Source organism: Lagopus muta, chromosome 5 (genome assembly GCF_023343835.1).
Source record: "Lagopus muta isolate bLagMut1 chromosome 5, bLagMut1 primary, whole genome shotgun sequence".
Taxonomy (NCBI): Eukaryota; Metazoa; Chordata; class Aves; order Galliformes; family Phasianidae; genus Lagopus; species Lagopus muta.
The window spans coordinates 27,378,072-27,401,475 of record NC_064437.1 but is presented as its reverse complement, the minus strand read 5'-3'; the positions used below and the strand labels follow the sequence as shown (position 1 = coordinate 27,401,475).

General features: G+C 36.9%; 1 protein-coding gene across 4 annotated transcripts in view; it reads right to left on the bottom strand.

Moving 5' to 3' along the window:
* Window positions 1–23,404, bottom strand: part of BRINP3 (BMP/retinoic acid inducible neural specific 3) — a 200,619-nt gene that overhangs the window by 54,737 nt on the left and 122,478 nt on the right. For all 4 annotated transcript variants that reach the window (XM_048946377.1, XM_048946380.1, XM_048946378.1 and 1 more), the window contains 2 exons: window positions 21,726–21,916; window positions 3,551–3,656 (listed from right to left, as the gene is read on the bottom strand). In XM_048946377.1, the coding sequence (XP_048802334.1) occupies window positions 3,551–3,656; window positions 21,726–21,916 (297 nt within the window). The remainder of the gene's footprint in view (window positions 1–3,550; window positions 3,657–21,725; window positions 21,917–23,404) is intronic.

Below are 23,404 nucleotides of genomic sequence, written 5' to 3'. Positions count from 1 at the left end.
ATTCACATGTACCACTCCATGAAGTGCCATTTTAACTTCAGCTAATAATGGTGATACCAGGTCTCATCGCTGCTAATGATGCAATTGAGGAATATGTCACCTTCTGCCTCATATTGGTTCAATAAATCCCGACAAACTTGCATACGGCATTCCTTCTGTTCTGGGACCCAACTGGTGCAAACTTTGTGATATTTCAATGCTGCACCATGGTTTCCAATGTACTGAAACCAATCTTCACCTTTGTACAAAGTGTTTTGGACAGAATTCACCAAGTTATGCAGATGAGTTGATTGAGATGCTCTCCATTTTGTGATGTGACAGCTGCGCTCTACTGCTCAGAGCATGGCTGATCTTTCACATTGCTGTCACCATTGCTGAACCACAACACCCACCCCTCATTGTGCTCACATTCACCGTTTGGTCTCCATCAACACTCAGCAAACATCAGTAAAAGTCAACAGATGCCATTTTTTCTGCATGAGAAATTCAGTTCTACACTTGTACTTCCTATGCATTTCCATGTCTGACCCCTGTCAGACTCCTCTGCTACCACCTGTTTCACAGCCACAAAATATAACACAATGTTGGTGGAAAGGTTCAGCCTCTACTGCTATACTACCAACATTAGCCTCTGACACTGTGGACCAACATAATAATACATGAGGCATTACTTTTGGAGCACCCATTATTTATCTTACACTTCTGTCTTAGTGTGGAACATTCATTCCAATAGCCACTAACCTGTATTCCTCAGATCATATACTAGTGTATTTCTTTGTGGGGGGATTGTCAAAAGCAGAAATAGTGGATTACATCAACTTCTCCCTGACAGGAGACTGAATGAAGAGCCTCAGCTGTAAGAAGTTTTCACTATGGAAACCTGCAGATAAATCACAGTCCTTATACTAGAAGCTAACATAAATTTTGAGAGTGTTAAAGGGAAATCTGATTTGAAGACAGCAACAGTGGAAGAAAGAAAGCTGTACAAGCAGAAAAAAGATCTGGAGTTAAACATTGGACTTATTTTCCATGTTGGCTTTGACACAAGTAGATACACCTGAAATACACATATGTTCAAATTACTCTAGTTACTTCTCCATGCTTCTGTAGACCCAGGCTAAGAAGAATTGGTAAATTGAGCTAGAAGGAATTTTAGGAAAATAAAATTAGCCATGTATTTCATTTCTAAACATTGACATACAACAGCCTTTTTACCAAGTGTTTTAGAAAAATGTGTACAATGATTCCATATGAAGTGAAACTATGTCATTTTGTGCAAAATCAAATAAAGAACAGTTTTGCTATTGATTTTTTGAGTGTATGGATTTATAAAGTGGTTTACTCCTATTTTATCTGCCAGTACCTCAAGTAGACCCTGCAGGATGGGACCTGATCAATCACCTACAGAAAGTTCTCTGACTTCAGCATGCATCAGAACCAGCTAAAAGCAGATGTTTTCAAATAGATGCCTCCTCTCCTAAGGGATTTCAAATTACTATGAGACAGTCTGCTGGATATTCTGGGTAAGTATATAAAATCCTGAGAAAAAGAATTCATTCATTCAAAGAATTCATTTCTACGAAAGGTTTAGCATAGAGAAGGGAAGGATGTTTGTTGATTAAAATTCTTCTGCTGTGTCTCAAATCCCTTTGCAAAGCGTTTTCACACTTTACCATGCCATGAAATGTAGAGGTCTTGCAAAAACATATGTTGTACTGAGGTATCAGAATAAAAAATTTAGAATATTTTTGACCAGAACTTTATTAATCTGAAAACAATTGACCATTCTTTACATGATTTCAATGATGGGAATTTGTAATTTTATATAGAAACTTCGTTAGTTACCTGTAACTATTAGTTCTTTGGCTATAACAATCAACTGATAGGAAAAAAATGAAACAAAACAAAAACAAAAAAAAAACAACAAACCATGAACCAACCAGTGAAGTACACTGTAAATTTTGATTTGTCAGTTGTGATTACTCCAAAGCAAATAGAATCTCTCTGGAAAAAGTGAAGCTTATTTCTCAGCATATTGGTAGTTTGTGAGATACGTTTGTCTTACACAAGCACTTGAACAATGTCATAGAGATTTATTCCTAAATAATAGGTAAATAAAAATATATCTGTAACAGTAATTTTATAATCTTTCCAGGTAGAAAGCCATATTATAGATGCATGACAATATTATTAAAAGCTGGTCTGTTTGTGCCTTTCTCTGCCTTATATCAAAACGTGTAAAACTCCTGCTACCGTAGTATACTTCCTCAATGTGCAAATGTATTTTTGAAAAAAACTTAGAATTCTGATAGAAAAAGAAAGCCCAAATAAGCAGCCCTGTCTTGTTCAATTTCTATATGATAAGCATGAAATAGTTGTAGCAGTTGTGTTACTACATTTCTCATGACAATCTAATGGCATGTGTCAAACGGCTCTCTGACTGAAGCAAAGATTAATTTCCAAATTTTAACTGACAAACATCGTGCAAATTCTGGAGACCTTTAAAAACAGTGAATGATTTATGGATACATTCTATTCACTGCATTGCAGTGAAAATGACAAGTTCTCTTGAAAAATAAATATATTTTCAATGAAATCATGCCTTTTGCACCCTTCCCACCTAATGGAAAGAGAGAGGAAAGGCAAAAAAAAAACAACAACCATGGATGTACTGAACAAGTAATTTTTCCCTAGCAGCCAATCTTAATAATCAGCAACAGCGTCACTCTATATGTCCAACTCATGTATAAATCAATATCAGTAACTTTTACAGCTTGAAATAACTGTTTAATTAAGACCCATACTCTTCTGTCCTTGAATGTACAGTTAGGCATGAACATATAAATCATAGAGAATTTAGTCTGTTTTCACAGCAGTAATTGAAAGTTCTTCACGTTGCATTTGTTTAACTGAAAATGAACAAACAAAAATTAAGACAATTACTAGAGGCTCACTTTCAACAATGTTTAGGTGCCTAACATGCAGATATGCACTTACTGCAATTTATTAAAAATGAATCAGAAGTGATACCATTTTACATGTTTTTCTAATGAGTGAGATATCTAACCTTACAGGTTTTCTTATAAGTCCCAAAGGAGCCTTTGCACTTTGCATTACTCAAGGATTTCACAAATCTATGCCCTGTTCCTCTGGTGAATCTGTTCATTCCAGTGGGACAGTGGGTTACTACTCAAAATGTGCAAAGCAGGCTAAGCACAGGAAATGTCATTCCTTGCTTGGTAGAACTTATTGGAATTCAGGTTTTGTGAAAGGTTAGCAAGTCATTGCTAAGTAGAGATGCAAAATGTTAACAGCATTATTCAGATTATTTTCTGATGGGTAAAGAAATTTTCTCGATTTGAAAGGCAACATGAGTTATTGACATTTCCTTCACTTTGCCTAAAATGTAGCTATTGCACACACACACACACACACACACATACACAAAGAAAAGATAATGACCTTTTATGAGGAGGAAAAAAAGAAAAACAAATAGCGTGATGAATGTCATCCTGTTCCAAAGCAAATTAATGAAATTACACCTACATACCTTGCAACTGAATCTTATTTTCAGGACTCTGAACCAGAACAGAACTGACAGAATCTAGGTTGTCATAGTTACTGCAGCCAAGAGGACCAGTCCGCGTTTCTGTTACCTGATGGTAAGGGAATGGAAAAGCATTTGCTGCGTTATTCAAAACAGTCTGAAGAGTTCAGAAGCTTGTTTCATAAAATTTCCCTTTAATTCAACTGTCTGTATATTTCAGACTTAATTAAGATGAAATAGATTATTTTATACAAGAAAAGTAAGACTGTAAATGTTTCACCAGTACAACAAACTTTGGAGAGTGCAATTTTGATAGCAGGGCACCACTACTAATATTTTAGCTAATAAACGTGTAATGATGATTTATTTCTTCATACTGTGGAAATCAAAATGAATTTAACAAATACAGTTTATAAAAATGCAGATTAAGATTTTCACTGATGAAAATTGTGCACACAGAATCATGGAATCATAGAATCATAGAATCACAGAATGCCTTGTGTTGGAAGAGACCCCAGGGATCATCAAGTTCCAGCTCCTTTGCCACATGCAGGGCCACCAAACTCCAGATCTGGTACCACCCCAGTTGGGCATGGCAATTCCTTGTTGAAATCATGGTAAAAAATGGAATTTTTCTGTGTAGCAAAGCAAGATTTAGAAGTAAAAACTTTTGATGAGGTGCAACATTTTCCATCTAGGAAAGGTCTAACATAAGGTTAGGTCACATCCTGCCTGTTGTGATCAGGGGTGTAACCATAGGATCAAAATACAGCAATAACTGCCACAAATAGAGCATTATTTTAACAGCTGAGGATTGTGCTTGTTAACACAAGTAGTTTGTTAAAAAAGTAAATACATTATTAAGAATAATAGCATCAACAATAATAAAGACAAGTGGTCCACATAATTTATGGATTATGTAGATGGTTCTTAACTATCTATGAAACAATTACAAAAGCAGGTTTATTTTTAAATGCTACCCTAAATTAAAAAAAAAAAAAAAGAAAAAAAAAAAGAAAAAAAAAAAAGAAAAAAGGGGCCTAATTCAGTTTCTCAGCAATGAGGTGCTGCCACCTTTGAAGTACTGCTGTGATGCCCAGAGGGCTGGCTGGCAGCAAGGCAGTATCTCAATGATTATTTTAGCGTGTATATGTAGAAAAATACAATCCTAAATCCTGAAGACAAGTGGGTACACCACAATCTCACTATTATTCTTTTTTTTTTAAGTGGATTGAACGGTGTTGAAAACTCATGGCTTTTGATTCTTTCTCCTTAGTATCCAGTCCAAGCAGAAAGAGGACAGTAAAAATGAAACAAGCAGAGCTGTAGCAGAAAATGTTGGCCATGGGATATCTTCCCACTTTCCCTTACTGCCAAAATACAACCAATTCCTCCATCATCCACCTCAACAAGCTGCTCCCAGCTACTTTGTTAGAACTTCCTTGCTCTCTTTGCTTTGCCATCCTGGATGTCTTTGGCATTTACCTCTATTTGTTGATTTGTCTCTGACAAGGTGATTCTGTCATCTGTTACTTCGAGTATTATATTCTATGCCAAATCTCCTGGAGAATAAGCCTAAATTCTAAGGTCAAAGAGCTCCTTTCCAAAATATGAACCTCCACCGAGCAGTAGACATCTAGCAATAACGCTTATGAACAGAAGGAATCCTTCTATTTCAATAATCTCATTTGAAAGCAATATGGAGATTTGCTGAAATAATCCATGAAAGTTCATGTTGCTTAGGATCACCTGGTGCTCTTACACCAGCACGTGTGAATGGCTGCAACTGGATCATGATATCTTCACATTGTTTTGTATTTTCCAAGTCCTAACATTTTCACAAAGTAATGTGAAATCTTGGGCTATTCACTGGCACCTTTCTGTCACTTTGAACAAGTGTTCCTGGCAATGGAAAATGAGATCCTCTGCAATGCCAGCAGCCTGTGGAGAGAACACACAGAACTGGCTTCAGCCAATTCTCTTAGCAGAGTGTCAACAGTGCAAGGAAATGAGATCAAGTCAGGATCTCTCTTCCCTGCACACATTTGGCAGTTTTCAGTATTTATACCGGGGCCAGATTTACCTTGTTTTTTGCTTAATCATCCAGAATCAGTGTAAAGATTCTTGCATGGCTATCAGATTTGGCTGGGAAATGGGCAGAATGACAATTTACCCATAATCCTCAAGTTTCCTCCTTCTCCCAAAAGTGATTTAAAATTCCTTTATAAAATCTTATTTTTTGTTGCATACCCACCTCACATAAGAAATCCTAATTAGTTCATATAACAATAAAGACAGGCGTGTACATTAAACAAGATAAATAGCCAGAAGACAGAAAAAAAGGGATGAAGGTTGTTATGAATTTTGTCCTAGTTCTGAAAGACTCTACTCAGCATATATGCATGAAATTCTATCTACAAAGACCCATTTTTTTATATATTCTATTATAATTTTCAACCATCTGTCTATAAAGCAATCCAACTTCATAAATCCTTATGAAATGGAAGACCTACAGAAACAATTCTTATTCATTCTTTTATTCTTACAGCTCTTGACATCACAATATAAAGAAGAGTAGTGTCTGTGTCATTATGGTGTGCCATTTTGTTCATGAAGGTTTATTCTTCACTTGGATGATGCAAGACACAGGTAGTGATAACTGTTGTTTTGATTATGGGAGTGACAGCATGTGGTGTATGTAGGTGTGCACAGAAGCAGAATGGGAAAGAGTTTATCCATAAGCTGCTTTTATTTATATTTTTTTTCTAAAGACCAGTCATACAAAATCACTTAAGAGAGTTACTCCCAAATGTGATACTTCTGTCTTGATCCAGCTGTTAATAAAATCACTGACAATTTTGCATGTTTTGTCTGTGATAGAAAAAAAACTGCAATGATAGAAGCAACACTGGAAAGGAAATGGCACTTCTTTAATTATCTTCCAAACACAGAAGTATGGCTATATTCAGCCTCAAGATCACAGTTGAAGTGTTTTGTCTGAAGGCGTATAATAAAAAATAAGGCAAAAACAGGAGAGGGCATGTTAAAATGTAAATGCAAAGAATTTTCTAAGATGCAAGCATAGTCCAGAAGTGATTGCAGATGAACAAAGAGCTCTATAATCACTTGCTTCATAAGAACTAGACCCATAGTCTGTGAAGAGCACTAACTCACAAAGCAAAATACAACAGACCAAAGTTATTTAACAACGAAAAGCCCATAAGAACCAGTAAACAAAATATGTGTAAAACCATTTGACAGAAACCAAGCAGGCTATTCTCAAGTGCATTGTTTTCAAAAATTATCACAGCACAGGTTTCCCTGGGCAGCAGGGCTTTCAGTTCCCAGAAATAAGCCGTAACATTTGGTATTAATGAGGAAAATGCCTACAGTTTTCAGTCAGTTAAAAACTCATAACCATGGTGATAATGACCCGATTACAAGTGCACAGAGAACATACCTCCCAGCACTTAAGCAGAGCTGAATTCTTGTGATATCAGTGGGTAGTATTTCCCTGGGAAACTGTACTTTTTTTTGTCCACAATAATTAAGCCTATAGAAGGCTTTCCTAATAAAAAAGGAACACATTTCTGCAGAGATTTTGGTCCTGGTGTGTCCTTTCTATTGCACATAGCTAATATGCCTAGCTACATGCCCAGGCAGAGCCAGTGTACTGTCTTGCATAAAGGACTGTCCTCTTTACGAAGATTCTTTGAAAATGTATTTGGCTTCTAAGGAAGACAACTAAGCCAGCATAAAGGAGAATGAGACAATGCTAGGAAAATCAAAACAGAAAGCTGTATTCATATTCCTATTGCCAACTCTAAACATTAAAATAGTGAATTAGAAGAAATTCCTTGTATATGTGTGATGTTAGTGATGGAAGAAGTTCTCTTCTGAATGACTGGTGCAATAGAAGGATGAACAAAGTTGTGCAGGGCAAATCCAAAGCAAATACTGGAGTGGCTTGATATTTTGGAGGATTGTCTGAGGAAGAGGAAAAACTGTACTTCTCATTCAATATAGCTAAGGAATTATTATGTAAAGCCAGATCCTGCCATTATTGTTCACACTAAGTCCTTTCATCCATAAATCATTCAGTGGGATAAATTGCATAGTAACGGTATTTGGCAGTTCCACAAATAACAGAACTCCCTAGAGTAATTACACATTATCAGTAATCAGATGTAAGAGTCAACTGGAACACAACATCTTCCAGTAGTGCCGCAAGGGGCATGGTTCATCTCATGATGGTAGGCAGATGTCTATAAAGGGTGAATCACACCTCTGGGCTACAAAACCTAGTGCATATGTGGCCTTGATATTGAATAGAAGGGTCACAAATGCTGTCTATCTCCCCCATCCCTCCCCCACGGGCTGCAGGCAGCTTCTGCTCTGTGCATGGAGAACCTTCTACCATCTCCTCCACAATGAAAACCTCTGCCATGTAAGCTCAAGCAACTTTTTTTTCTTTTTTTTTTTTCTCCCTAGATTCTGCAATTTTTTTCACAAAAGCACTTTTCTTTCAGCACCTTCTTTTAGCAGAGAATAATTGCTACAGTTACTGTTCTGTTGCCCTTTGTGTGTCATTGAGCATAGTAGGGCTTCCACTAATTAGTGTATAATTGAAATAACACAAATCATCTGAATGTTCCAAGTACTGACGCTTGTCGTGCTAGCAGCTAGATCAACGTTTAAGAGAGGCTTAGATAAACCAACAGAAAACACAGTGTCAGGATTTGGAATAGTGTTTTGGGAGGGGAAGTATTTATTTATTTATTTTAGATTTGCCAACATTCTAAAGCCGTATCCGATAGGCATATAACATTTTCTGCACATTTTCTCTTAGCATTGTCCATACTGTTAGTATAGGTCTTACTTTTTCATTCAAAGAGCCCACTAACTCAGATGACCTGGAATGTCTCTTATCTTATATTTATCTCAGAGACAGTAAACTTAATCTGCCAGCAAATGAAATAAGTTGCACGAATTTCATTAACCAGGCAAAGTGGAACAAGGACTTGCAGGTTTTTATACAAGACGGTGGTTTTTTTAAGGCTAACTGTTTAGTTTCATCTGATAGGAAGCAATCATCTATCAAGTCTCTTCTCCACAACTTCAGAGAACAATTTATTATCTGTTAATTCTAGGAGGACCTATAAGAACATCAAAACAAGCCTCTGAGTTTATGCTGTGCCACAGAAAAAAAATAGAGAAGAAACTGAACCTGCCAGGGCTGTGTCAGTTCTGAGCTAGCAGAACACGTACATAAGTTAAACAGCCTTCTAAAGATAATTAAGGTAGAGGTGGAGGAAGGAGGAAAAGATGATTACACTGTTCTATAACTCTGACTCTGCAAACCATGCAACAATTCTGTGGCTTTGGAACTTGAAAGTGAGGAATTCCCCATGCTGAAATCACTGGCAACACTGACATGTCTGACACTTGGAGCCACGATTTTCCCTTTTCGAGTGTAGTTGAATTTACACCGTGTGTCAGATGCCACATTCCTATGCATCTGTATCTGAAGCAATGGGGAAGTCCCCATGAACCGAGTCTGTCTGGGACCAGTGCAAGAGCCTTTATTACCTGCACTTTCAGCCTTACACAGAGACGATAGGCATTCATTTTTCCTTCTAACTAGTTTTCAGAAACATGTGAGAGTGCAGTTCTCTTTTGGAAAAGTAATGTACACCTTAGAAAAGATGCAATAAAAGCTGAACATTTTGTTTTAGCTTACGCTTAGATAGTGCTGCTTCCCTACATCTTACTTATATGAATGCTTCTATTATTTTTTTCACAACTTCTGTTGGCTAGGGCGACAGCTGAGCTATAAAGAATAAATGAAATCTGTGTATTCTGCTTATAAGATAATATTAGAAACAAAGAGCACAGAACAGGTTACAAATTAAAATAGCATTTCATGCATAAAAAAATTGCAAAGTATCTGCAGAACACAAAAACAAAGAAGCTGTACTGAAGCACAACCTACTTCAGAGTCCTCACTCCTCTTCCAAACACATTACAATTTCTATACAATAGAGAACATCTCCAAAGGAATCCTGGGGCACCTACTGTAAACAGAGACTGTTTTGCCCAACTGCAAAACCCAACAGAGAACAGCTCCAAAGAACATCTCCAAAGGAATCCTGGGGCACCTACTGTAAATGGAGACTGTTTTGCCCAACTGCAAAACCCACTCAAGGGCTTTCCATTATTTGCTCAGATCCTATGTACCATGCTGGGCATACTCAGATTCTTTACTGCATCCCCATTCATTTTTACAAAGACAGAACCACTTTGTAATTCCTAAGGCTATCAGGTATTATGAGTAATAATTGTACTGCAGCTGGATATAAAATCATTTTCTTAAGATGGGAAAAATGTACCCAAAAAATGCAAGTCCTTCCTTCCAGAATCAGAATACAAAGTCAAAATCTTCTATTTTGAAGCCACAAGAAAAAAAAGGTCAGGATCATTGTAAAAATGATCTTTAGACAATTTTTGGACCACCTTAATGTGGCCAGCTTTAAAATTACATATGTTAAATTTGAAGAAAAAAATAATTTTTATGAAATTATAAAAATATTTGCTAAAGGTTAACATTAGGACTTGAAATATAAACAGAATAAAAAGAATTAAAGCTAAAGCCCAAAAATCAGAGCGATAAGGGCAGGTTAAATAAGATCCAGACTTTACAAAGAGATCCTACCCGTGTTTAAATATTTCTGTGTAAGTTTAAAACTTAGTTGCTTTTTTTGTATAATCCTTCAAAATTCACTAAATTAAGCTATCCCCAGGCTTTTCATTTCCTCTCCTTGAGTGCAGTGCAACTAAGCTACTGATTTATTCTTGATGTCTGTAGCACTACAGTTCCTAACTCTGCCCCCCACATACTTTGACGGCTGAAGCAGGACGTTTTACACGTCCATTTTATTTTACCATGCCCCAGTCAAACCACCCCTTATGGGGCTGTCATTCCAACCTCTCAAAAGAAATCACATTACTGTCCATAATATGCATGTCTGCTGGTTTGCTCTCCGTCTGGGTCATATGTATGTTATCAGGGATTTATTTTTAGGTTCTGTCCTTCTTGCTTCCTACTCACTCATTCCCTCTGGTAAATGGCTGTAACACTTTTGCCCTCTCATTGGTACTGCCAATTCTCAATATACAGTTTTTGCAAAATTACCGGTTTTATGATACACTTTATTATACATTTTCCAGCCTAACCACCAAGTTATCAATAACAACTAATGTATAATTTAATCATTAAATACCTCTCAGCTTTTCAAATTAAAGGGAAACTCTTGACTAAAAGCTAAAATGGTTGTAGAAATATGCAAATATGAAAATATGAATTCCTCCAGTGTTAGCTGAATAGTTCAGCTAAATAGCTCTGTATGTTTGATTAGTTACACTGTTCCGTGACTATTATGTAATTTAATCTGTGGCAAAAGCGATCTTTTGTCTTTAAAACTCACAAATTTATAAAAAAACATATGGAGAATGTTTGAGATTGGAATCTGAATCCAAATTTTGATGCATTAGACTTATCTATATGACATGCATAGTACACAGATACAGATAATATGATTCTTATTCAAAGTAGGCCACTAAGAGTTGCCAACTCTATTCTCATTGCAAGACTGTGAGTGCTGCTGCTTAATTCCACAACTGAGCCATGGCTTTTATATCACCCAGGTTGTTGTGATGGCTTAAATTGTGAGATTCTCAAGAGATATAGGAAATCTCAGTAACATTTAGGCTCTATGTTATCCAAACTACTTCTACAGGCTTGGGTGTTAAGAAAATCTTTATGGGGCTGAGGGGGTGGGAATAAATAAGATAGCATACATGCTGGTGGTCAGAAAAGTGATACTTATAATTTACTGTAATTGATCTTCATAGGGAAGTTACTCATGGGTACATCTTCCCAGATTTCTTATTTCTGTTCCAGATGCTACTGTTCAGGCAGCAGTGCCAGTGTTGACAGGATTGATTCAGACAGACAGAGCAGTTGAGGAAGCAACAGGGAAGAAAGATTGGAAAGAAGGCTTTTTATTTGGGATATCAACTTGCTATGTTAGGTCAACTTTCTGAAAGCGTGAGATGAGTTTAAGCAAGGCAAGTGCAAATACACTGAACCTCTCTCTTCTCTGAGACTAAATTTGATAAAGTTACAAATATTCACACTGTTCTAGGTAAAAATCTCTATAATAAACCAAACAAATACTGTAATCATTAACTGATTGTATATGATGAAAAAATTCCAGTGCTATTTTTAATGCAAACGGAAAGCATTGCCAAATAACCATTTTTCAGCAGAGATCAAAAATTAAAAGAGCAAAGTTAGTCATGTTTATTCTAAAACAGAAAAAGAAAAGCAGACCCACACATCTTACCACTGTACTTTAACCAAAGATATAAATTGCTTTGCATTATATAACATTATATATTATATAATACATATATTATTTATATATATTATTTCCTACAACAATATATGTAGTTCAGCATTGCTGTGAATGTCATATTTCAAATGCTTAACAGGATTAAGAATAAAGTCTACTAAAAGAGACTAGAATTGCATGGCAGAAAAATTATTACTGTATATCTTCAATCTGTTCTCTGTACTTCTTTATCACCAATTATTTTTTGCACATTAAGGATTTCATGAAAAGTCAAAGGAAGAACAAGGAATTATTTTCATTTTCAAAGCTCGATTTCTTCATGGAGAAGATATATTTTCTTAAAAATCTACTAGATAGGAGACTGTGACCTCCATTTAGCAGGTTTATTACGACTGTTAGGAAAACAAATTGAGCTAGTATAGCTAAGGCAGTATAGTTCTGCTATGGTATTCTCATTTTATTTTTTCAGAAAGAAAATATCAATGGAGGAGTACTGCATCAATTTGAAATGCAGTAACTATTTCCTGGGAAACAGTATTAATTTGGGTAATCTATAGAAAGAAAATGAAAAATAGTTTGATAAGAAGATTGTGGTTGAGGTTGTATGGAAAAAACCTTGATCTCAGCCATATCAAACTGCGCATAGAGAAACTTTACTGGCTTCATTGGCTTCAGTAGAACTTCTTTATTGAATAAGGTTAAAATTGCACAACTCAAAATTAAAAATACTTTCATTTTGAACTCTTAATTTAGTAATAAAATCTATAAAACAATGATGAAAATACCATCATTTCAGATGTGAAAGAGCTGAAAATAAAATACAGTAATCACAGAAAATGTTCTGAATGAGTAAAGAATTTTTTTCTTAAAGCCAGCTTCTGTCACTGCCTATATTGACATTATAAGCATTATGTTTCTAGAGCTTTCATTATAGTTATGCTGTAGAAATTTAAACCCTGCTGATGTGCTGTGTGAAGCCCTGAAGGTAGAAATAATTCTGAGTTGCAGAAGAAAGCAATGATGCAATTCTCATAACGAGCTGCCTCTTAAAGATATAAACATGATGGATATTTTCAGAGGTGTGTTGTACCATTAAATTAACAGTTTCAAGAGGGATACAGCAGTTTTAATTGTAACTCATAACAGCAAAATATATGAAAATATCTTAAAAATTCCATTTGAAAAACAATACATATACTGAAATCTTTCATTATTCATTATCTTATTTTTCTGAAAGCTTATTGCTTCTGACTCTTCTGAGACTCCATTATCCTGACATATTCTTCCTAATCTGACCTCGCATTCATACATGCTGTTGATGTGTAGTATCCATTATTTCCTTGGGTTCAGAGGTAGGGAAAGATTCTCCAAATTTTATAGCCCTTTCTTGACGTTTTCTGACCTGCTTTCAGGCAGCAGCTGTCAATTAGAGAGTTCAGAACTACATTGCTCAGCCAACACACAAACCACTGCACAACCAAAGACCATATAGAAATCCATGAAAATCTGACTGCCTCAAAATTAATCCTTGAATGCTCCACCTTTAACGTATGTATCAATATTTTCACTTTTGATCTTGCAATGTTAAAACCGTCCTTCTTTAATTTTCTGACTGTTTTCCTTTGGTTTCAGAGGGAAGGGAAGGGAAGGGAAGGGAAGGGAAGGGAAGGGAAGGGAAGGGAAGGGAAGGGAAGGGAAGGGAAGGGAAGGGAAGGGAAGGGAAGGGAAGGGAAGGGAAGGGAAGGGAAGGGAAGGGAAGGGAAGGGAAGGGAAGGGAAGGGAAGGGAAGGGAAGGGAAGGGAAGGGAAGGGAAGGGAAGGGAAGGGAAGGGAAGGGAAGGGAAGGGAAGGGAAGGGAAGGGAAGGGAAGGGAAGAACTTTTTAAATGATGGCAAGAGCTGTGTGAAAGCTGTTAAAGACTCTTGTTTACATTTGTCTTTTTGCAGCCTGTCTCAGATTGGAGTTTTCCTTTCCTATCTTTTCCTCTCCTCTTCTCCACCCTCTTCCCATCTCGTTCTCCATAGGATAATTATCTGAAGTCTTTCTGAAAGATCTGTCCTAGCATCTGCAATATGTGCTATTTTGTTGCTTTGAAGATATTTCACGCTGTGTGACCAACTAGGTGGCAATGTTATAACTCGTTGCACACATTCTTCTATGCACTTTATCGAAAATATAATGAGACAATGTGGTCTGTATTAGAGGCTGCTAAAGTGCGTCGTGTTGCAGCTGCTGTGATGCATTGTGCCAATTATGTTGCTGAGTATGCATTCTGTGAATGTTTAGTAAAATGTGATTGCATTAACTTGCTAGTTCTTCCCCCCCCCCCGCCCCTCCATTTCTCTTACTGTCTTGGATAGTGAGGGTCAGATTCTCAAAGTAATTGTGTTCTTTTACACCAAATGAAGAACTGACCTCTACACTACCTTTGAGGGAAAGCAGTTGTGGAGTTTCTACTTAATTAGAACTCCATTGTCCAAGTGAATTAAAGTTATTTTTAATTTCGTCGCTTTAAGCGCTCAAAAAATTATATGGCAATTATTCCTTGATCTTTACATTTTTTGTATTCTTAGAATTATTTAATGGCCCACACATAGCACTCATAATATTTTGTAACATCTGTGGATAATTTGGTCCAAAGATCTCCAACATCTCCCAGACATAAATATACAAAGCCTTAGATAGTTTAATTTTACAAACACAAATTCATTGCTGTGCAGCAGCATGTGGTACCAAGATGCCAGAGATACCAGAGACTGAGCTTCAGACAAGGAAGGGAAGTTCAGGGTCGCTCCTTAGCAAATAAACTCTGTTGAGAAATGCAATGTAATTGTTTCAGCGCAGCATTACAGTGCTACTGTCATGTTGTGTTCAGTATTTCACATTTTTGTTAATGTATAAGTTCTGTTGATGCTAGCTGTATGTACTAGCCTCTGTGCCATGAAGCATGGCACAGTCTAGCCAGGCTCAAAGAACAGAATATCAGCTAAGCTCACGTTACGAAAAGGCCCTTAGGAAGAAGGTGATGCTCAAAACGTAGTGGAAATCAGAAACCAAAATACAGTTCCCAATTGGGCTGGTAAGATAAGATAATAATTTAAACTTAAACATTTATACCTATGCATATACATAGTTGAGTTGTAAAGCTTCTAACAAACTGTGAGATTTTCCAAGTAGCCTGCAGAAGTACTGAATTCTCAGCAAAATTTCATGGGAGTTTGTAACCTCAAGACAAAAGATTCATGGCTTTCCTTTGAAATGATTAATTAATATCATCATAAATACCTAATGCAGAAGATACAAACTTCTGAATAGGGACAGTGTCTTCTGGCTTTTACTTCCCTAGTATGTTTAATTAAACTCACATTTACTATTTTACTTCTTCAATGGAGTCAACAGAAAACTGATACATTAAGCATTTTCAGCTCAGTGTTTCTAACTGTAATTTTACAAGTTAAAGCTCCTCCTGGGCACGAATCTTTGAGCTTCCTAAATTCTGGTCACTTACAAGGCTTGGGTCTTAAATCCTTACCACAAACTAAAAAGAAAAATATTCGGCAAGAAGAGTTCAAGACCTAAACTTCAAAAGCTTCAAAATTTGGCAACAAAGAAAAATTGTGAAAATGTTTAGGATTCTTCAGGAATTTGACAACAGAATGAGTCTTTAGCTATTCAGCATTTCCACTTTTGATTACAGCAATTAGTTGAAGCCGCAGAAAAGCACACTCAAATAGGAGATATGAAAGAAAACAAAAAAGAAGAAGGCAAGCTTTTTCAGACCAAACAAAGAAGCAAGCAGACAAACAAAAGGTCTGGATTTCAGAATGAGTTTTGAGTGAAAAGCTAATTTCATTACATTTCAGTTTCCTCTCTTGCAGCCTACCGTGAGTTGTTCATGGGTCAATTATAGGTAATCAGATATATTTACCATTACAATAGATCCCTCTTATACACTATTTGTAATCTACAGTTTTCCAAGAAAACAAAGTGCTTAAATTTCTAATAGTTAAAAGAAAAAAAAAGAAAAAAAAGTGTTTTGGGGAAAGAAAAAGCAAATTGCACAATAAAATTTAATTGAAACGAGAGGGCAGATCCTCACGGATGGTTATTCATTCTCACTCAGATGGAAAAAATGGGCTGTAATCTGGCTGTAAATAGCTGCTGGAAAATTCAATTTATGCATCTGTTCTGTTCCCTCCTGTTCTTTTGATGCAACATAGCTGTCCTTCAGCTGCTTGGACCCTAAGCTAACACCTACACTATTTACCTTCCCCAGTGCCCTGAATCATTTTCCCTAGAAATAAGATCTGTTCTGGGACATAAGAAGATTTCCTCCAAAACACAGCTAGAATAGCACTTCGTTTTATTAAGCATCAGTGTTATAACTGCCTGACATAAATGTGTTTATCCCTTTGCAACATGTAGCAATATTATTCCATAATATTTAATCTTCCATGCTGTCAATGTGTTTCTTATCTTTTCTGCATAACTTCACTCAGCAAGCGATTAGCACAGCCTCACAATTATGGTCCTGTAATGCACCCTGCTCTTCTCAACACAGCACTGCAAATACTAGACAGGGGCTGGTAGTGGTGTGAGCTAACTCTCATTGATCACAGAGGTAGTTTGACAGTGGCATCTAACAAACAGGACTTGGGGTCACTTGTGTAGGAGCTTGTACTACTGTTTCCCAGCTGTTAAGAGAGCAGAAAAAATTTGGGATACTATGCATAGCCCTATCCAATCTACCCAAAACTGAAAAAGCCTCCTAACCAAGTGTTACGAGGATGAGTGCTTGATCTCAGAGTAGTACAGGTCATTCTGCCACTAGGCAGCAACGAAACACATTATTAGAATCACAGAACGTGCTAAGCAAAGTTGTGAACTTCAAGTCATTTTCACAACATCCATCAATCAGGTGAAGGGAAGAGATCGGTCATATTGATTACAGTCATTGGATAGTTCTGGGTTGTAGGTCGTTTGACCTTCCCCTGGACCTCTGATTATGATTAGATCTTCAATAGATTCAAATTAGTATGGCTGTACACAGGCAAGAACAACACTGAGCAGGAGAAGCTGAGAATATTGCTTGTTAAAGATAACACAAAAAGAAAGAAAAACATTTGCTGGCTTTATTTGTATTATGCTTCCGTAAGTTTAGAGGATTTTATCCAATACAAGGAGCGCACACTCCGTCATCCTAATATGCATGTTAATAGGGAGACTTAACAGCTGTCAGTGCATCTGAAGAGAAATGTTCATAGGAAAAAGCATCTAAAATGAGCATACAAGAGAAGTAATGTTGGATCTGTAATATTTCAAACACAACAGGATATGCATTCAAGTAAATGTGTATGCAAATTACATGCAGCCCCGAGGCTCTTGGAGAGTTTCCAGTGATGCCCTCGAGGCTGCAAACTGCTGATTTAGCATATGAGCCTAACTACTATCAGTAAAATGAATGCATTAAAATAATATTGGAAGAATGTACGTATCAGGGACTTTTAAATAAGGTAAATATTGGTATAGGATCTGGGTAGCTCCCATGAATATTTGATTTCCAGTTGGAAAATACTGTGATTTTGTGATTTTTCCTCATTTTATGTGGAATAAACAATGAAAACAATCAAAAACTGTGAATCTTTAATTAGTTGTACTCATGTTATTTTTGAGGATAATTATGCCACAACTATGAAACTTGATTACAAAAAAATTTGATTAACAAACTTGATTCATTAAGTACATCTTCTGTGCTCCTAACACCTTTTGATATGAATAAAATAAATAGGAATTAAACATGAATTCTCACTTCCCTCTCCCTAATACTTTTGTGCAATGTAGATCAACTTTTTATTAGAAAACCTTAAATATAAAACATCAAAATCTTATTTTTCTGATCAATTCCACACACTAATGTATCAAAACCTGTAAGAAAAGAAATTTGGGTAGCATACAACGCAATTAATTTGACATAAGGATACAATAATTTATTATTAATTTTCTTAAGTACATAAGGGACAAAAACATTAATTGTATGTGCTTTCTGAAGAGTGTCTGCCACTTTTGTTCTCAATATTTAAGAAAACAGACATATATGAGTAGTGGTGTTTTGTTTTGTTTTGTTTTCACAGAAGACTGAGCTTGAGCATCCTCATCTAATATGTGATCCATTGTTGATTTTGCTCTGTAAATTAAGAGACTTAATGGAACATTGTCCATATCCCATCTGCAAAGAACTTTGTCCTTAATTTGTTCAAGAAATATAAAAGAAAGAAGCTAGAAAAAATAGCAACTAAATGTCCAAACATGAAAATTGACAGAGTTTGCAAATGAAGGAGTTACTCGTTGTTATCCTAATACTTGACTGAGCACTGCTACAGATTTGCTAAATGCTCATCTTCATCCTGTCCTAGTCAAATTAATCTCTGGTGGTGTTTTATAAGCAATTGAAAGTCTCTCTCTATACCTGCATATTTAATTGTTTTCTCATTGCTTCACACCCATTAAATCTTACTGATAAATTACTAATTCACAATGCAACCAAAACCAAAACATCACTCTTGAAAAGTGGGCCCACCTGAACCTCATGATGTTCAATAATGTGACGTGCAAGGTGCTGCACTTGGATTGGGGCAATCTCAAATATGTGTACAGACTGGGAGAAGAACTTATGGGCAGCAGCCCTGCGCAGAAGGACTTGGAGCTCCTGGTGGACAAAAAGGTGGACATGAGCTAGCAGTGTGTGCTTGCAGCCTGGACTGCCAATGTTATCCCAGGCTGCATCAACAGAGGGGTGGTAGCAGGGACAGGGAGAAGATTGTTCCTCGCCACTCTGCCCTCATGAAGCTCCATCTGCAGTACCGTGCCCAGGTATGGGCCCCCCAGACATAGAAGAACGAAGATTTAGGTTAGATGTTAGGAAGAAATTATTTAATCAGAGAGTGGTGAGACACTGGAACAGGCTGCCCAGATAACCTGCATATGCTCCATCCCTGGAGGCATTCAAGGCCCTGAGCAACTTGATCAAAAAACCCATGGTAGGGGGCTGGAACTGAATGATCTTTAAGGCCCCTTCCAACACAAACCATTCTATGATTCTATGATTCTCTTCCAAACCGTATATTTTGATTTGTGTTTTAAGTCTCGTCCATTCAGAATGTTTCTTCTTTTTTTTTTTTTTTTAAATTAAAATGTGCATTCCCCAAAAGATAGTTGAGTTTCTCATAGTGAGTATATGAGTAACAGAAGTTATATCTATATTCTCAGTTCTCTGTTCCTGAAAACAACTTCAGTAGTACAGCAGTCTTAAATACTGCGTATTTAAAAGCCATCCAGAATGTAACTAAAATTTACTGACAAAAAAAGGAAGGGAAAACAAACAATTCAAACAATCCCTATCCTTTTAGTCTTTTTCTTTTCAATTAATTGAAACTTCATGTACATGCAGATGATGCTTAAGACATAAAATTGATACCTGTGTGTGAATCATAAATGATAACATCAAATACTAAGTAGATTCAGAACATGTCTTCTTGTTATTGTTATTAACTGGACAACAATCCAAAAAATGATTGTGTATTGCTTGGAAAACTTACCATTCGGAATTTCAGGGCTTTATAAAATGAGCAGAAAACACCCCCACTTGTTCCAGTACCTTCATATTGAAGTTTATAGACCAAAGGGTGTAAGATAAACTGAGGAAACATTTATTGGATTGCTTTTGCAAATCCCTAATTCGACCTCTCATGCAAAAGAAGACATTGAGCAGGGCTGTGGTGAGCAAGGCAGGCATGGAAACTGTGTAAAAGGTGTCATCCCTCTCTTCCCTGAGTATCTCAGGAGGCACAGAGAGGGCCGATGGTCACCTCTGTGCTCAGGTCCTCAGGGTATCACTGCTGCTAAACGTGATTTCAGGCAGATCTGTGGAAAGCCTGTTGTTATCAGTTACCAGTACACATTTTAAGAAATAACCTGGGAAAATTCTATTTACAGCACGGGTCTGAAATGTTATTGGATGGTTTTCTGATGTAAAAACTGCATTGTTTCAAAAATCTGTGTGGGAAGAAAACAAAAAAATGCCTTCCCTGGCTGCTTTTGTGTTCCTAGCCTTCAATAGAAACAGGTTTTTTTGTTCAGTTAAGTGTTTTGACAATAGAAATCTGTAATGCAAATATATAAAATGAAGGTTTCATGTATCAGCACTGCTGCATCTGATGTGAAAACCATTTTCTAGAGACCTGCTGCACTCAATTACCCAAATCAGATTTGCCCATGGACTACAGCTTGCATTTGTATCCATTTCATGAACAGTGAGAGTGTGGAGAGAACACTGTTGTGTTTGTAAAAAAACTTTGGGCATGTAGAAGATTCATTAACTAAATTGTTAGCAAGCACAGTTGAGTTTTGTACTGTGGTAGAAATCTGCTTTAGAAATACAGCAAATAGGAGAAATCTCCTTCAGAGACAGCCTCACCTTTGTATTTTGGTATTCTAGCACTTTAGTTACCACTTCTTTCTTCCCATGAATTATCTTAATATAGAAGGAAAAAATTCTCCGTGCTTTGAAGGAAGCAGACTGGTTTTTAAAATTTTTGCAGATCTGCATAACAAACAGTGAGACTGGGGATACAAGTCAGAACAGAGGAATAGGTAGCATCACAATCTGCAGCAAGATTGCACGACCGAGGCAGTCCTTAGATGAGATTGACTGGACTTTGTGTTTGTTCATCTCTATTTTCATCTGCGTTGCCTGAAGACCCTAACACTGCCCTACAGCTGACCAGTACTGAGCTGGGATTTGCTAACAAGATCAATAGGGCAGGAGGAACATCCTTCACATACTGGCAGACAAACAAAGCATTTGCTGCCGTGCCACAAATTCTTCGTGTATCCGTATTTGTAAAGGATCTAACACTGCTGAGGAGGTAGATTTATATTTACTTGAGCAATAGCTAAGGTGGGTAGCAAGTGCATATTGCCATCGGATGGTCATAAATGAGTACTTTAGTTGAGGGTGGGAAGATTAAATAAGTGCAATGGATTTTAAATATTAAAAAAATATATCAGAATTAATGTGTATTCAACTGTAAATTACATTTTGATTTTATCTTAAATTCTGGAAATGTACTGAGAGAGGTTATATCCAATAAGCAACATTATGGTAAAGATTTGAGCAAGAGAACAGTTGTTGCTTTATATAATATCTGCAGAGGTTCTGATCTTAGCCAAGCATCTCCCAGTGCTAAGGATGACCTATTGTAGTTAGTAGGATAGAAAATAGGACTGTAGAATCAAGAGCTCTTCTTTTTTGTTTTTTTTTTGAAAGATTAAAAAGTAATTAAATCAGAAGAGTACACTAAGCTACACTTTATAACAATTTTTGAAAGAAAACATAAACTGTATGTAAACAGTATGTGTCTCTAGACAGATACAGGTTTGTCTATAAACACATTTTTTGAAAATATACGTGAAGATTTTCTCAGTGACGGAATACTATAAGGGCCATTCAAATTATGTATCACTCAACAAAAGTAATATTTTCGGTGTTGCACCCTTTTCTAAACTATCATTTCTTTTACAAATTTAATGCTTTGATTCACATAAAAAAAAAAAAAACAACAAAATAAAACAAAACAAAGCGATTCAGAGAAACATGGTTATTTTCCTAATTAGTCTTTGCTTACTGTTTGAAATACGTCTCTCCCGAAGAGCAGCTAGTGAATCTAGAAACACGTCCATGTGTTTGTCTCAGCAGAATCCCCATACCTTTATGGCAGTGGAAGCTATCTGGATGTGATGGAGTCTGCGCAGTGTGCTGTCCCTGTCAATGAAGTAGGAGGCTGCGAGCTGGTGCAAGGTCTCCAGAGTCACCACAGAGCTGTTGGTGCTGGGATCACTTCCATCTGACCTCTTGCTCAGCTTCCTTTTGTCCACAAAAATTGTGAGCGACTCCTCTCCTGCATACAGAAACAGAAACCACAGTCTCCATCAGTGACATCCTCTGCATCTCTTGTTTTGCCAGAAATAAGGTGTCAAGCTGATGCTTGCTATAGCTATTAGATAAACCTCCCTAGTGGTAAATTGAGGTACTTCAGTGCTTAAGCACATGCACAAGAGCTTTCATGGACTCAGTTCTTAATAGGATTTCAGATGACCATTTTCAGACAAGAAGTTATAAGGATGGTTTTTATAAATACACTGCCCACTGTCAGCATGTAACCTTGCTCTTAAATTTTTCTGGAAAAAAAAAAAGATAAAAAAACAGAATAAAGGAAGGGAGGAGAGGGGAGGGGAGGGGAGGGGAGGGGAGGGGAGGGGAGGGGAGGGGAGGGGAGGGGAGGGGAGGAAAACTTCTAAAACACAGATGATCTTTCAAAAGCAAAGAGAAGCATCTGAGGTTGTGGTTCTCTCACTTTTTTCTCTAAAGAGACATGGAAAAATGCTCTAGAGTTTAGAAAATTTAGCTCCCACAAGATAATTAAGAAAAAAGCAAAACAAAATCTCATTTGATTTACTGAGTATGCTCTTAAAAACAGTTTGAGTACAGATCTAATGGTGATGAATTTTTAAGGAATACCCTAAATTAATTGTATACTTCATAGATCTTTTTTTTCTTTTTCCTGCATTTCAGGCTAAGCAAAAAACTCATTAATTAGTGATGTGTCTAAACAAAACACTTTACTTTGAAAAGTGAATTGAAAAAGTAAATTATCAACTCAGTATTTTCTTGTGTGCAACTTAAGTACCACAGAAACACTTTTCTCAGTTTACAAACATTTGTTTGGTAGCTACCACTCTTCAGTGTTAATCTGCCCAAGAATCAAGGGATAATGTCATCTACCTGTGTTTCAGGTGCTGAGCAGCTCCACAGAATGCTGTTTCCTTGATCCTGGAAAGGAAACTGCCCTGATACGTTCTGACTTGCCACTCTTTCTAGTTTCATTGCTCACCCATCTGCCATAGTGGCATTTTGCCCAATTCATAGGATGGGATGCCAATTTCAGGCAGGCTTATGTGCCAACAAATATAGCTGTAGAGGGATAATATGTAGGATGAAAACATGACGTCTTCTTTAAAAAGAGATAATCTTGGTGGTGAGCAATGCTAGATGAAAAATGCATGCCTCCACACAGGTCAACACACCTGCTGACGTGTTTTAATTATACACAGCTACCTCTTCTTGCAAAATTCATTTCTGTTTGGAGAAAGAGAAGTGTGTTCAATGTTAATCAATGGGTCTTACAGTGTTTCCCAATGCCTCCCAAAGTCAGAGGACAGACAGGACCTTCAGTGCTTATACAGGCAAAAGCTGTGGTTATCCAGGATTCTATTACCTAGCCAGGCCTGCTGGGCTCATCCACTGTGTTCACTTTGTCCTGGAAGGGACAGCTGCTGCCCAGGCCATTTCATATGGAGTCTGAATCAGTTTTTTGCCACTCTGCTCA